This window comes from Cryptomeria japonica, chromosome 1 (assembly GCF_030272615.1).
Source record: "Cryptomeria japonica chromosome 1, Sugi_1.0, whole genome shotgun sequence".
Taxonomy (NCBI): Eukaryota; Viridiplantae; Streptophyta; class Pinopsida; order Cupressales; family Cupressaceae; genus Cryptomeria; species Cryptomeria japonica.
The window spans coordinates 568,929-585,151 of NC_081405.1; the positions used below are offsets into that span (position 1 = coordinate 568,929).

A 16,223-nucleotide genomic window follows, 5' to 3' on the forward strand; every position below is an offset into this window, starting at 1 on the left:
AGTCTGAGCATCACCCCTGACATTGGAGCCATCTAGTTTTGGCAAGTCCAAAGTGTCTATTAAAAAAATTGAAATTGAAGAAGTGTCTCCTCTTGGAGGATTGTGCTTGTGGTCAGAAGGGGCTGCATTCTTCAAAATTTGGGAGGGGCCAGCCATTGCGCCTTTTTCTTCTCTTTCTCCGAGTTGCATCTCCTCATGCGGGAGAAGTCCTCATTCGAGAGAAGAACATCTTGGGACGAATCAACTTCCTTCTCCATATTTGCATAAGGGGCTGTTACTAAGTAATGTTGTGAAAGAGCATTCCCCACCATGATTGATGCTCCACACATTTCTTCGATCTGAAATAGTTATTAGCCATATGGTTAGTCACGAAACACCTCCTACAACAGAATGGTAAACCTTTGTTATCCAAATGCTGCGACCAACTGCATTCATTAAAAATTAAAAAAGGGAATAATTTAATTAATTAAATTGTTTTTCCGTAAATTAAGGTTGTAGGCGACTTGTACTTAACTTAATTTGCCTTAAATTAAGGTTGTGGGCCAAAAAGATTATTAGTTTAATAAAGGTTAATTTAAAATATAACTTCTCGATAGTTATAAAAGTGGAACGAAGGAGCACATTTTTTTTTTATCTCTGTCATTTTTTTCTCATTTGCAAAGTCTGAAGAACAAATTCAATTTCAACCTTAGGACAAAAACCCTAGAGGTATTTTGCTTTGGAGATAAAAGATTTCTTCCTAGTCAAATTCTTGGTGGTTTCACACAGGATTTACAATGGTGCTTAAATAGAGGAACAAGGATTTGTTTACAATTGTTAGCTTTGGAATCATAGGTACTAATTTATTGAGATTTGTGAGTGCTGTCTGTGCAAAGTGAAAAATTGAATGTAGATTATAGTGATATGTTTGCAGTGATGAAATGATTTTTAAACTGTATATTTTTATTTAAAAGCTGGTTTATACCAGGCATACTGTTTTGTGCTCCATAAGGAAGCCACACGATCTCATAAAGTGAAAGGGCGAGTTTGTAATATCCCCATTTTCGTGAGCATCAAAGTTTGAAGGATTAGCCTATCATTTGACCCTCGTAGGCTAGTATGGTGGATTAGAGGGTCTAGTTTGGGCGTTATGGAGCTCTTTAGGTGGCAGTGTTTTCGTCTCCAGATTGTTGGTATATTCTGAGGCTAGGCTATTCAGAGGCTTCTGGTTTCATTTTGAGGGATGCACAGTGAATACAATGGTTAACTCCCAGGTTCAGTCGGAATTGAGAAATAATGATTAATGATGGAGTTATAATGTTATAATTATTATTAAAGTATAACATTAATAATAATTAATTATTAAGTGCATATCATTGATAAATTAAGTGGACTTAAAGGGAGATTTAAATGTTTTAAAAGTATACTTTATAATAAGTGATAAAGTGTTATTTAAAGGGGAGATATAAGTATTTAATAAAGTATACTTTATATTTTAATGTTGCGCACCAAAAAGAGGGAAAAAGAAATGAAATTAAAGTAAATTAAAGGAGATGAAGACAAATGCCAATTAAACATTATAAAAGGGGATTTGGATTTTATTTCATTCATTTTTTAATCATTCAACATTTGTCTTTTGTGGAGAAGCTTTGGCTTTGAAGAAGAAACCTAGGGTTTCGCTGTAATTTCAATCTTGGAGAATGTGGCCTCTCTTCAATTGTGCTGTTGGCTTCATACGGAGGTCACATCTGAGCATCAATAGAGTTTATGCAAATCTGAGTTGATCATCTCAAAGTATTTCAAGGGTATTTAGAGCAAACCAAAAGTTATTGCTCGCTGCTACAGTGGAGTGAACAGTAAACGCTACAGTAAAACACTACATTGCTTTGGCAATTTGGTGAAATTTACACAAGGGTTTCACACTTGATTGTAGGGAAATTCGATTTACCTAGGGTTTCGCTGTAAATTCAATCTTAGAGAACGTAGCCTCTCTTCGATTGTGCTGGTGGCTTCACAGGGAGGTCACATTTGAGCTTTATTGGAGGAAATATCAATTGTTTCACAAGGGGTTTTGAAGTTTATTCTTGGTAGATCAGAAGTTTGAAGATAAATATTTATTGAATACATTTAATGCTGGTTTGTGCTTGCTTCAACATTGGCACGTGGGAGTCTTCTTGTGTTACATTATTCAGGTGGAGACATTAATAAGTATAGCAGATCGAATGGATCATCAATCATCTACTCTGTTGTTTCATTTCCAGAATTTTGGTAATCTTGTTATCTTCTAAATTCCGGGTATGCTATGGTATTGTAAAGGCTTTATAGAGATAATCAATAGATTAAAGGTTACATTTTAACTGTTTGACAAATTACCCATTGCTGTTGACGAAGATTTCAGTCTTGAATATGTATGCCAAGTGTTTGTAATAATGTCCCTTTACTGTAGATGAATATTGGTTATCCTAGGATGCATGGAAAGTGTTTGACATTATGTCAACTCGCTGTACAAGTTTATTTCAGTCACTTATATGTATGAGAAAGGTCAAAAACAATAGTTAGTATATCATTTCTATTATATTGTCAACCAATCATGCATCATTAGAGGCATTCAAAAACATCATTTGCAAGCATTTTAATCACATTTGACATCATTCCAAGCAAGCATAAACAAACTAAACACAAATCCAGCAAGCATTGAGGTTGTATGCAAAGTGTTTGATGATATTCCTTGAGCCTCTAATCAGTAGTTTGAGGTCAGAACTAGCAAGGGATATTACAGTGATTGATATTTCTTAGGCTTTATAACCTTTCTCATCTCCAAATGCAGCCTTAATAGCTTGGTCAAAGCTGCCACAAGTGCAACATCCAAAGAAGAGAATGCAACCTTTCTAAGGCTGCCGTACCACTCTAAACAAGCCATGCATCTGAGGGAAAAAATAAATAAGGGCATCGATTGGGGTTTGACTATTCTGCAATACAGTTCAGCAATTTTGTTTGTGAATATTGATGATTTAATAAAGATATCATGGCCATAAGGAATTTTTGAGTTTATCATTTTTATAACAGCAACACACGAGTATAAAAATTTGTTCGTTGATCATTTTATGCAATAATTTTGCATAAATGAAATATTATCAATAGTTGGTATTGAGAATTCAATCCTATGGTGAATATTTAAAATGTTCCTCAAACAAGTTGAAAATCAAACTTAGATTAGCTGAATGCGATCTGTTTGACGAAATGCTTGTGCATCATAAACTGTGAAAATTACAAATTTTTCGCCAAAACATTTTGGACAGTATATTACATTTGACTTAACACAAATTCGTTTCACCGATTTGTAGCATGTGACTGAGACTAAGGCTACCAGTTTTTGTTTGAAGCTTTGTTGATCTGTTCTGGGGTATACAACAGAACACAGTGCCATAAAAAATTTCACCTCTTTATGTGGTGTATTAAGCCAGTGCAGATTTTTGTCTTCTGGGAATATACCTTTCTTGTAAAGCTTGTGCCAGTATAGGCATCTACAAGTTTTTCAACACAATATTTTCCCTATCTCAGAAAAATGTGCAGTTTTTGAGTGCTGTTTCATATCTTTAAAGCTTCAAACATTGTCCCCATTATAGGGCAGGTGCCCTAAATTTATCTGCAAAAGATTCTGTTCCTTTACCCTGGTGCATGCTTGGCACACTTTATGCAGGTTGGCTCAAAACAAAATTGTTCTTCCTGTTTGTGGGCACACTTCACCATTGGTGGTTGCAACATCTTAAAAAAACAGTTTTCTCCTTGGCAGATGTCAATATACGTTGACTGCAACTTTTATCCATTTCAAACTTTGTCCGCTTGCCTTTGGTGTGGTTATACTCTGTTCTTTCAAAACCTGATTTACTGAAAGATTGAACCTTGCTAACAACAAACCCCTTGTTTGAAAGAAAATGTTGATTACTGTTGTAATGCTGAATCTGGTTGAAAATCTGATGAAGATTGCTGAAGATGAAGGTAAATATATTGACACAAAATTTATGCCATTTCCTGTGCTTGATCACATGACCTGAAACAAAACCTATGTTCATTTGTTGCAGCACTCATTCAGCTATTGAGATTCATATAAGTGATTTTGCCATTTTTCTCTTTCATCCAAACTGTTTTCTGTCATGACAAATGCTTCTAAAAGCCCTTTTCATTTACCTGCAAAAATATGAACAAGAGATGACAGAGAAGGCATAGAGAGCAGGACAAATTTTTGAAACATGATTCTTGTTTGCTGGAAAGACAAGGATCTGGCTTGAAACTTGACACATGATGAAAATTTTTATATAGGTACAGCATGATTCTGCCCATGAGAATAACACAACCTTAAGATTCTAAGTATGACATTTGCTCATGTGTGATACCATTTATAATGAATTGAAGAACTGCTTTCATCATTTTTTGTCTCTTTTATATTCGTACTAGTCCATTGACATTTGTTTGTTCCTTTGCATTGCATGTTGAACATGATTCATAATATAATTAAGTAGTCTAATCAGTTATTTTATGGATTACTTTTTATACAACACCTTGGCTTGCTGTGGATCATCATCTGTTGGAAAATATGGTTTTTGAACTAGTGAAACTAATATCAGGGATTCTAAACGATGGCATTTCTTTTTTTCATCCTAGCAAAATTATTTGAAAGTTTGTTGCTTTTAATTTTCATATTGTAACCAATTATGGATTAAAATGGGTAGTAATTATCGATAGCATTTACTTTTTTTCCAAAATAGTTTCTATGCCAATTCGCTGACTCTCATAAAGCTAATATATGACTATTGTTTTTAATTTATCCCTATATGTAGGAACATTACTTTCTCACTTTGTAGGAAATGACATTCCAACAATTATACATTATGCCAACTATAAAAAATTGTCAAAGTTGTTCTTACACCTTTTCTAAAATTATGACAGACTAGACAGATTACATTATGGGACGCCATACGGTGCTGTGCAGTGACATCTCTTTTGAGCATAGGTTAACTCTTTTGGAGGATTCTCTGTTTCCATTCAAACATCTTTCTAGCTACGGAAGTTCTTCAGTTTTCTTTTTGCTTTAGATTGAAGACACACTTATTTAAATTTAACAATCATGGAGATCTATTTGACAGGTGAATGTGTATTTTTCTGATTTGCGTTTCTTCTTAAAAATTTGGCAGGATTTACAGTCTTTGTTGACTCGATTATGTGGAAAAGGTTTTTATGGCCTGAAATGGAGGTTTTATGGTTTAATTCTGTCTTGAATCGCAGCTCTGAATGGGGTGTATCCTTCTATTCTTCCAAAAACAGATTTTGGAAATTTGTTCCTCAAAAAATTAACAATCAGCAGATGCATTTTTAGTTTTTGATAGTTTGTTACAGAAAAGATATTCTTGAAAATTTGAACATGTGAATTTATTCTTCACATCTTTAACGATATAAAATTCCAAATGCTTATTATCACAATCAGCAAGAATTTGTATGAATATCATAGAGCTTAAATAGCCACTTGCTCATTTAATAGACAAGCTTGATTGTGTGATTCTTTCTAGTTCTATAATCAGTATGAATATTCAAGAGCAGTCACCTTAAAAATCTTCTTAGAGGACTTTTGCCCTTGGAAATTCTTTATTGATAAAACTTTAAGTCCTTTATTGTGAAGATATTATTATTCACCCTAGCTTTTCCATCCATGCTAAAATGTTATAGACACAATAACATTCATACAACCTTTCATGTCACTGACATTGTAATATCCCAGATAATTTTTTTTGTGTTTTAATGCAATAAGGATTGCAAATAAACACCACAACCCGTTAAGGTTAGAAAATATAATCTCAATATTGCTGAAAGTAACCCTTCCACTTTTTGATCACCAAGACCCCAATGTGGGAAGGTGAGAGCATACGGTGATAAGGGGTTGGTTAACTCACTGATCCGCTGGAAATTATAATGCAAGTACAATATTAAGTGGCAAGCCAGCTCCTTCCACTTTTCAGCGGGATAAAAACCAAGAACTTGACGGTAAACTAGCCAAGGGAACAAAAGTATAACCGGAACCAAATCACTCTACCGCTTATGCAGCGAGAGGACTTATGCATAAAAACTATCACTCAACCACATATTTCAGCTGGAGGACAATACCACTCCACCACTTGTTCAGTGGGAGGACAAAAGTACAAAAGAAATTACAAACACTAAGGCGGCCCAACCAACCTCTTCCACTTATGCAGTGGGGATTACAATGAGCACTTCAAGTTCAATAAGAGGTTGGTACTACTAACCAATGATACAAGATGATTACAATGAAGTACTACAAACATTCAATCATAGACTAAAACTAATTTCAGGCTAAACATAAAATAATAATTTTGATATAAATACCAACATCTCCGAAAATGGGCCAGCAACATAGAAATGCACACAACTCTTCCGAATCAGCTCCAAAATGCTCACGAACTCAGACGAACAATGCTAAGACCAAGGTGAGCAAACAAGAAGCTCAAACCAGCACCAAAATCACCACACACTGATGGCACGCAAACCAAGGCACTCTAGGAAAGGTACGACCAGCTGAGAATTTCGGTTTGCTCTCAAAAAATCCAATCAACACCAATTCAAATGCCCTTCCAAAGGAATGATCGCCTCTCCAATACGCTTTCGACAAGCCTCTACCTAGAAGAAACAGACACTCAGGCAGAGATTTATGAACAGAAAACCGCTTCAGCCACTTGAAACCAGCAACACAGAAAACTCACCATAATTCAAAAACTGAAAATCCTCACACCAAAATCGACTCTCAACACACCCACCAGCTAGGTACTATATTGCAAGTACAAAAGTGTGCTAGCTAGGAAGCCTCAACTCCGAAGCTCAGTTTTGCTCTCCATTTCGGCAGCATAACAATTCAAATTCTTTAGATGATCCAAATGAGAGCCCAAGGCTCTTATTTATAACTTTCTGCTCTCCAAATTCAAATGCAAATGCACCCAAAAACGCCCAAATTACATGCTGCTTCATTACTCCCCAAGGGTGCCCAAACACATTTGAAATATATTAAATAAGTCCCCTCAAAGATGGCATCCCCTTCCACTTAGGCAAGTTCGAACTTTGCCTAGGACAAAAACTTGCAAACAAAACATAAAGTGATGCTCATGAAATAAGCTCGATTTCTCTTATGCCATTGACTTAGGAAAAATTAATAAAATCACTTGAATAAAATAAACTTCTATTTCCCAAAGTCGTCCAAAATATAATAATTAAATATTAACCTTAGAATGCAGTGTTAATATTTAATAAATCATTCTGCAAGCCAAATACTGCTCAAAATCCAAATGAATTGAGGACTAAAGTGGCGAACTATCCGCTGGACTGAATTGAATCTTTGAACTGCCCTGCTATAAATAGAACCACTTGAACTGATACTTACTAAAAATAGTAAGTCATGCAATACTGCTCCGAAAAACATAATCTTCGCACCCAGTGACAGAACATGGAAAACTCAATAAGACAACATCATCCAAAAAGTCAACCCTTAACTTACTAAAAATAGTAAGTTCATGCTGAACCAACGTTTGAAACCCTAATTCTTCATTCGACATAGCCTACGAGTCCCTAAAATAGGCCAATGGACTAGTGAAAGCACATCATTGAGAAGGGGATATTACAATCCGCCCTCCCCAAAATTGCTTGTCCTCAAGCAACTGTAAGGATGGATGCAGTAAAATCTCCTCATTTGTTGGCAAATTTTTCCACTTGATCAAGTATTCCTTGATCACCTTTCTCCTCAAAGAACGCTCCCTGAAATCCAGGATAGCTTTAGGAATCAAAACTAGCTCTCCCTCTTCATCAAGCGGAGGTAACTCTGCTGAAGCAACAACATTATGTCCAAGAGCCTTCTTAAGGCGAGACACATGAAATACATTATGAATCTTGTTGCTTGCCGGTAGTTCCAACTCATACGCCACTTCTCCAACCCTCTTGTTGACTTTGAAAGGCCCATAGAATCATGGTTTCAATTTCTCAACTCCACACTTCTTGAGACTAGACTGCCTGTAGGGTTGGAGCCTCAAATAAACCATGTCGCCCACCTCAAAGATGCGCTCAATTCTCTGCTCATCAGCATACATCTTCTTCTGATTTTGCGCATGCTGGAGATTGTCCCTCAAAATCCTCAAAATATCTCGACTCTGTTGCATCATATCCTTCACCTGAGGGGTTCTGCTATCACCAAATACCAAGTCAGTGAAGTTAGGAGCTTCATAACCATATAGTGCCATTAATGGTGACATCCGGATGGACATGTGATAGGAGGAGTTGTAGCAATACTCTCCTAGGTGAAGCCATCTCACCCATGTATTCTCCTACTCCGAGACATAGTTTCTAAGATATCCTTCCAACCACTTATTCTCTATCTCGGTCTGTCCATCAGTTTGTGGGTGATAACTTGTGCTTGGAGTGAGCACAGTACCACATAATCTGAAAATCTCTTGCCAAAAAGCATATAGGAACTTGCTGTCCCTATCACTCACAATGTTCTTCGGTAACCCATGTAACCTGAACACCTCCCGAAAGAACACTTCAGCAACCTGATCTGCTGTGAAAGAATTGGTGATGGTGAAAAAGTGAGCAAACTTAGTCTATCCACCACCACACAAATGCTATCCTTCCCCTGAGCCCGTGGCAACCCAGTGATGAAGTCCATGGATATACTTTGCCATTTTTGACCGGGAATGGGCAAGGGTTGTAACAAACTAGCTGGCAGAGTGTGCTCATCTTTGTTTCTCTAGCATGTATGACACTCCTTGATGTACCTCAAGACATCATTTTTAAGTCCCTTCCAAGAGAACCTTTCTCGGATCTGCCTGTATGTTTTGAAATAACCTTGGTGACCAGCAAGGGGAATGTCATGGAAAGTCTTCAAAATCTTCTCCTTCAGCTTAGATTCAACCACAATGAAGATCCTTCCTTTGTATAGAATCAACCCCTCAACCAATAAGTACCCTCTATAATGCTGGTTGCAAACTGATTTTTGGCATAATCAACAAGAGACAACTCCCTCCAATCAGCAGTAAGCTCGCATAGTGAGCTCAAATGGGGCCTTCTGGACAAGGCATCAGCCACAATGTTATTCTTTCCTTTGACATACTCAATATCAAAGTCGTAAGCCTGTAGCTTACTCACCCACTTTTGCTGCCTTTCGTTCAAGTCTTTTTGATGCATGAAGTTTTTAAGACTATTATGATCAGTCTTAACAATGAACTTACTCCCCACAAGGTACTGCCTGAACTTTGCAAGGGCATGCATTATGGCAAGCATCTCCTTGTCATATATCGAATACAGCCTTTCAGGCCTTCTCAACTTCCAACTCTCAAAGACTATAGGATGCTTATTTTGCATGAGGACTGTACCAACACCTTCTCCAGATGCATCACACTGCAGGTCAAAAGGTTTGGTGAAATCAGGTAGAGCCAAAACAGGGCAGGAACTCATGATCCCCTTAAACTGATCAAATATTGTTGGTGCCTTCTCAGACCATTCAAAAGCTCCTTTCCTTGTAAGATCTGTGAGGGGGGCAGCCAACAGAGAGTATCCCTTCACAAACCTTTGATAAAAACCACAAAGACCCAAGAATCCCTTTAAGTGTGTTATGTTCTCAGGAGGAGGCCAATCAATGATAGCTCTAATTTTTTCAGGGTCTACCTTCACACCACCTGCATTGATAATGTGACCAAGGTAGAGCAATTCGTCCATTCCAAATTCACATTTGGACTCCTTTGCAAACAGGGACTTGGATTCCAGTATGCTTAACACTTCATCCAAGTGCTGTAAGTGCTCCTTCCAAGATGTGCTGAATATGAGTATGTCATCAAAGAATATGAGTACGAACTTCCTCAGCTGTTTCTGGAAGATTTTGTGCATGCATGTCTGGAATGTGGCAGGGGCATTAGTCAAACCAAAGGGCATGACTAGGAACTCAAAATGCCCAAAGTGGTATCTGAAAGCAATCTTCTCCACATCTGAAGCTCTCATCCTAATCTGATGATACCCTGACCTGAGGTCAATCTTAGAGAAGAACACTGCATCATGTAGCTCATCAATTCTCGAAATAGGATACCGGTTCTTAATAGTTTTCTGATTCAGGGCTCGGTAATCCACGCACATGCGCATGGTCCCATCCTTCTTTTTCACCAAGACAACAACCGAAGCAAATGGGCTTTTGCTTGGCTATATGTAACCCATGTCAAGCAACTCCTGGATTGCTTTCTCAATCTCATCCTTCTGCTTCCTGGGATACCGATAAGGAGTAGTCATAACCGGATTATCTCCTAAATGCTTTAACCCAACCTTTCAAGGGTTCCTCAAGTCCTTCAGTGAAAAGGACCACCGACTGCTTCTCAAAAATACTACTTACCATAATTGAGAGATTTTGGAATTCAGTTATGTAAGTGTCCAATGAACCTTGCTGCTTGAGTTGAGCAAGTTCTCTAAATTTCACCTCCGGATCCTTGGTATCAAACCTTTCAATCAGTTTGTTGGTGAAATCAGCATATGTGGTGATCAAGTTATGACCAAGGGTGACCAACCCATGGTACCACCATTTGTGGGCCACTCCATCCAAGTGCAAAGTAACGAACTTGATGGCGTCTTCTTCAGACATAGGCCTCAAGGACAAGTAATTGTCCAACTTCTGCACCCATGCTCTAGCTGTGCTCTTAGTGCTCCCATCAAAATGTGCCAGAGTCACCCTTCCAAGAGCTTGTTGATAATATCTTGGGGCAGAAAATCTGTTGTCATTCCTCCTCCCTCGCTTCATTTTCTGATTCATGAACTGATCCAGAGTGAGGATATCTCGGATCTCTCCAGGGAGAGAAGCATACTCCATATAACTGTTCCTTATTTCATTAGCTGTAGGTATCTCCATTTCAGCTTGTTGTGCTTCTCTTGGCAGGAAGACAGGTTGCAGAGATCTTGGGGCTGAACCTCCACTGTTGCTCCCATTGTTACTCCCTTTCCCATTTCCTCCTAGAGCATTAGAAGTGCTGGCTTTTGGTCCACTGTTGGGTTGGTTAGGGGTCCCAACAAAATTTTGGTTAAGCTTGGCCAACAATTGAGACATCATATCCATCATGGCATTGAATTGTCTCTCAACCTTCTTATCAGGTGCCTCATTCTGTTTTGTAGCCTTATCTACCATTGAATCCACTGAATCTGCAGAATCCAATTATTTCCCTCTGTTTCTCAATACCTCTGAAAAGGTATCTTCTTCCGGTACTATAGGAATCTGAAACTGTTGTCTCTTCTGTTCTCTGTTGTAGTAACAGACGTCTCTGTCACTCATGGAGAATTCTGACCCCTTTGAAACTCATAGGCTGGTAGGAAAACCAGCTCTGATACCACTGTAATATCCCAGATAATTTTTTTTGTGTTTTAATGCAATAAGGATCACAAAAAAACACCACAACCCGTTAAGGTTAGAAAATATAATCTCAATATTGCTGAAAGTAACCCTTCCACTTTTTGATCACCAAGAGCCCAATGTGGGAAGGTGAGAGCATACGGTGATAAGGGGTTCATTAGCTCACTGATCTGCTGGAAATTATAATGCAAGTACAATACTGGGCAGCAAGCCAGCCGCTTCCACTTTTCAGCGGGATAAAGACCAAGAACTTGGCGGTAAACCAACCAAGGGAACAAAAGCATAACTAGAACCAAATCACTCTACCGCTTATGCAACGGGAGGACTTATGCATAAAAACTATCACTCAACCACATATTTCAGCGGGAGGACAATACCACTCCACCACTTGTTCAGTGGGAGGACATAAGTACAAAAGAAATTACAAACACTAAGGCGGCCCAACCAGCCTCTTCCACTTATACAGTGGGGATTACAATGAACACTTCAAGTTCAATATGAGGTTAGTACTACTAACCCATGATACAAGATGATAACAATGAAGTACTACAAACATTCAATCATAGACTAAAACTGATTTAAGGCTAAACATAAAATAACAATTCTAATATAAATACCAGCATCTCCGGAAATGGGCCAGCAAAACAGAAATGCACACAACTCTTCCAAATTAGCTCCAAAATGCTCATGAACTCAGGCGAACAACTGCTAAGACCAAGGTGAACAAACAAGAAGCTCAAACCAGCAGCAAAATCACCACACACTGATGGCACGCAAACCGAGACACTCCAGGAAAGGTACGACCAGCTGAGAATTTCGGTTTGCTCTCAAAAAATCCAATCACACCAATTCAAATGCCCTTCCAGAGGAATGACCGCCTCTCCAATATGCTTCCGATGAGCTTCTACACAGAAGAAACGGATACTTAGGCAGAGATTTATGAACAGAAAACCGCTTCAGCCACTCGAAACCAGCAACACAGAAAACTCACCATAATTCAAAAACTGAAAATCCTCACACCAAAATCCACTCTCAACACACCCACCAGCTAGGTACAATATTGCAAGTACGAAACTGTGCTAGCTAGGAAGCCTTAACTTCAAAGCTCAGTTTTGCTCTCCATTTTGGCAGCATAACAATGCAAATTCTTTAGATGATCCAAATGAGAGCCCAAGGCTCTTATTTATAACTTTCTGCTCTCCAAATTCAAATGCAAATGCACCCAAAAACGCCCAAATTACATGCCGCTTCATTACTCCCCAAGGGCGTCCAAACACATTTGAAATATATTAAATAAGTTCCTTCAAAGATGGCGTCCCCTTCCACTTAGGCAAGTTCGAACTTTGCCTAGGACAAAAAATTGAAAACAAAACATAAAGTGATGCTCATGAAATAAGCTCGATTTCTCTTATACCATTGACTTAGGAAAAATTAATAAAATCACTTGAATAAAATAAACTTCTATTTCCCAAAGTCGTCCAAAATATAATAATTAAATATTAACCTTAGAATGCAGTGTTAATATTTAATAAATCATTCCGCAAGCCAAATATGGCTCAAAACCCAAATGAATTGAGGACTGAAGTGCCGAACCATCCGCTGGACTGAACTGAATCTCTGAACTGCCCTGCTATAAATAGAACCACTTGAACTATTACTTACTAAAAATAGTAAGTCATGCAATACTGCTCCGAAAAACATAATCTTCGCACCCAGTGACAGAACATGGAAAACTCAGTAAGACAGTATCATCCGGATTCCAAACAGTCAACCCTTAACTTACTAAAAATAGTAAGTTCATGCTGCACCAATGTTCGAAAGCCTAATTCTTCATTCGACATAGCCTACTTGTCCCTGAAATCGGCCAATGGACCACTGGAAGCACATCATTGAGAAGGGGACATTACAAACATCAACTTCAATGCCATATGTGCATCAAAAAACAATCTTTATGTATGGAATTTTGGTTCGAAATCCAAGTTTATAGCTAAAAGCTCTTGCAGCAACTTCCAACAATGTGGTAGCTTGTGGCACATTACTGTGAATAGAAATGTTTTTCACAGAGTATGTGTCCCTGCAACATATTAAGGAATATGCCATTAACTACACAATTTCCTTTGCAATGCAATGGAAAACAAACTAGAGATATTATATGAGCCCAAAGGCAGTTTTTGGGTTTGTTTTGTTATGAGCTTTTTATTTTTGTGTGTGTATAAGTTGTTTCATTCATTTTATTATGGGTTCCAGACAATACAACAATGGAATTGTATCTTTGCACATAAGGCTAAAAACTACTAGGAAGCAGACTTGATTTCTGAATGTTGTAGACAGTTCAAACTCATGTTTACCCTTGCTTATGCAGTTATTTAATTAGTATACTTTACTGAGACAAGAAATAGAATGTTTATGGGCGTGGATTTATTCTCAGGAGACTTGCACTAATGTTTATCCTGCCAATTTTCTGCCTGTTAATAAAATTGTTTCAAGAAGCCTATTGTCAATATACCTTTTGTCAACCAACCACATGCCGCCCAAATTCTTTGTTGTTTTACAGTTAATTGATAGGCAATGGTCTTCAGCTGCTGATGGAAAATGTTTTGTAGCTTTGCCGAAAACAATGTTGTACTGCTGCTGACAGACTATTTCTGAATTGCTGACAAACTGTTGTGTTCATTCATATGGCATAATTCAGATTCTACACGGTCTCTTCCATCAAAAAGGCATCTAAAAAGGCCATATGCTTATCTCACAACATCTACACATGATATAAGATAGCAACTGATGTAAACACCCTTATGATCACTTTACATGCTAGAAATAGGGTAAGTATTATGTGCTAGAGCCTAGGATGCTCCCTTGTTAATAACATCTCTGTCAGGACTCATTGCAGCAGCTGGAACAACAATGCCAAGGCAACTGATTATTAATTGAAACAATTACCAAGCAACTTTTAATCCTTTTTTTTTATTCCTATCCAAAATTACTGAATTATATCAATAATCCCCCCCCAAAAATAAACTATTATAGCATAATTATAATAAAGTAGAAAATGATGAATGGATAGTGAAATGAAATGAAAATGATTCGAATAATGTACTAATCACATGCTGTAAATGTGCCCATTTGAGCACCCTTCAGCCAAATTTTTCATCTATTCTTTATATTATTCAACATTAATCGGCCACATGGTTTTACTTTATTCCCCCCACCTATTTCTTGGATAATGCTGCATTGACCTTTGGAGGTGCCAAAATATTCAAATATGTATTAAAGCCTTGCACTGCCTCTTCCTGTATTGTAAATTTGAAAATTGTACAAGGCTGAAGGAAACACAGATGCTGAGATTCTACAATAGATATAGGAAAACTGAATCTTGTTTTTCAGGCAATGTGCATCTTATCATTTGTGTTGTAAAAGCAGCTTGAGCTTGACTTGGCACTGATTAAGTGCCTCTTCAACCCATAAAAATATAGGTAATGGAGTAAAGAAAAAGGAAATTGTTGAAATCCCATGATAGATGTATACCAAATAATTCTTCATTTCTATCCATCACAGATATAGTTTTTTTAAAATAGACACCAAAGTTCCATGATAAAATTAACCCTAAAATATCCACAAATTTATCTAATATAAATATTTTTCACAACTCATCTACAAATGTAATCAAAGCCTTTTTTCAATTTATTTGTCATGCTTCCCAGATTTTATTTTTTATGTTTGTTTTAGTACTCGGGGAATGTTTACACATTTTCTGTAGAGGTGAAGGAAAGGTTATAGAGTACAATACAGCTATATTAACCTGGGATGACCAAATGTGTTCCTTAATGTCACCGTTAGCCAAGTGACCATGGGGACTAAGTAGACCATTGAGTACATTTTTCCTTCTCCCTTCTTCCTTTGCTTATATCAAAAAGAGAAAGGACCACTTATTTCATCAACACAAGTGTTGCTCTTCTTTTACTATAATTTTTCAAGATGTAGATCAACAAAGATATTGATTTCCTTACATTTTCAACGAATTCTTTTGGGGACAAATATTGCACATTCTAACTAATGCAACATTTTATGACTGAAAACTTGTTAACTTTACTTTGTTATCTATATTTTGATAGTTCCGCTTCTCTTTTTTGTCTATCGCTTCAAAACATCAGTTATTAGTTTATTTTCTTGAATTACTTCAGTAATTATATCTTCTAAGGAGAAAATTTTCCAAAGTTATCTTTCATCTATGGACCTGCCCAGGTGTTTCCTGTTCATTGGTATTTTACTTCAGCACTTCCAAGATCATTGTTGGTGGCTTTCCCACTGTGCTTTGTAAGTTCCTTGAATTATGCTAATAATATTAATTTTGTCTGGATTGATTTCCTTACATTGTGAACAATCACATGGTTCTTGTATTTGCACCAAGTTTATCTGTTGTTTCAAGTTCCCAGCTTATGATTCTAGTTTAGGCCATGATATAGAAGTTATATTATCTCATCTTCAATTATTTGGCAATTTCTAATTTAATTCTAATGGTAATGGCTGAATTGTGTTGCCTGACTTTGATTCAAGTATGGATTGCAAACTAAATGGGTTCTTGCTGAATTTGTGAGTAATCCTGCCTTGCTAGTAACTTGCCAGAGACACATATCAAGTGGTGCAAAGAAACTCGTGAATTTTCTCTGAGACACAGCTATCAAAACAAATTTGCAGACCCTTGATAAAATGCTTGATAAAGCAGTTAATCTTCCCAGATAACCCCTCAGCTCTGCTATTTTGTCCTATCAGTGATGGATTTGACCCTAGTCAAACTAGTAAAATGGGATGTATG

At 37.3% G+C, this 16,223-nt stretch overlaps 1 protein-coding gene across 3 annotated transcripts in view; it reads left to right on the plus strand.

The window, feature by feature from the left end:
• LOC131036644 (dol-P-Man:Man(7)GlcNAc(2)-PP-Dol alpha-1,6-mannosyltransferase) overlaps positions 1-16,223 on the plus strand; it is a 229,051-nt gene that overhangs the window by 130,304 nt on the left and 82,524 nt on the right. For all 3 annotated transcript variants that reach the window (XR_009104127.2, XM_057968579.2, XM_057968580.2), the window contains 3 exons: positions 4,927-4,990; positions 5,172-5,275; positions 15,653-15,724. Coding sequence is in view for 2 of the 3 variants with exons in the window: in XM_057968579.2 (XP_057824562.1) it covers positions 4,927-4,990; positions 5,172-5,275; positions 15,653-15,724 (240 nt within the window). In the remaining variant the exon portion in view is untranslated. The remainder of the gene's footprint in view (positions 1-4,926; positions 4,991-5,171; positions 5,276-15,652; positions 15,725-16,223) is intronic.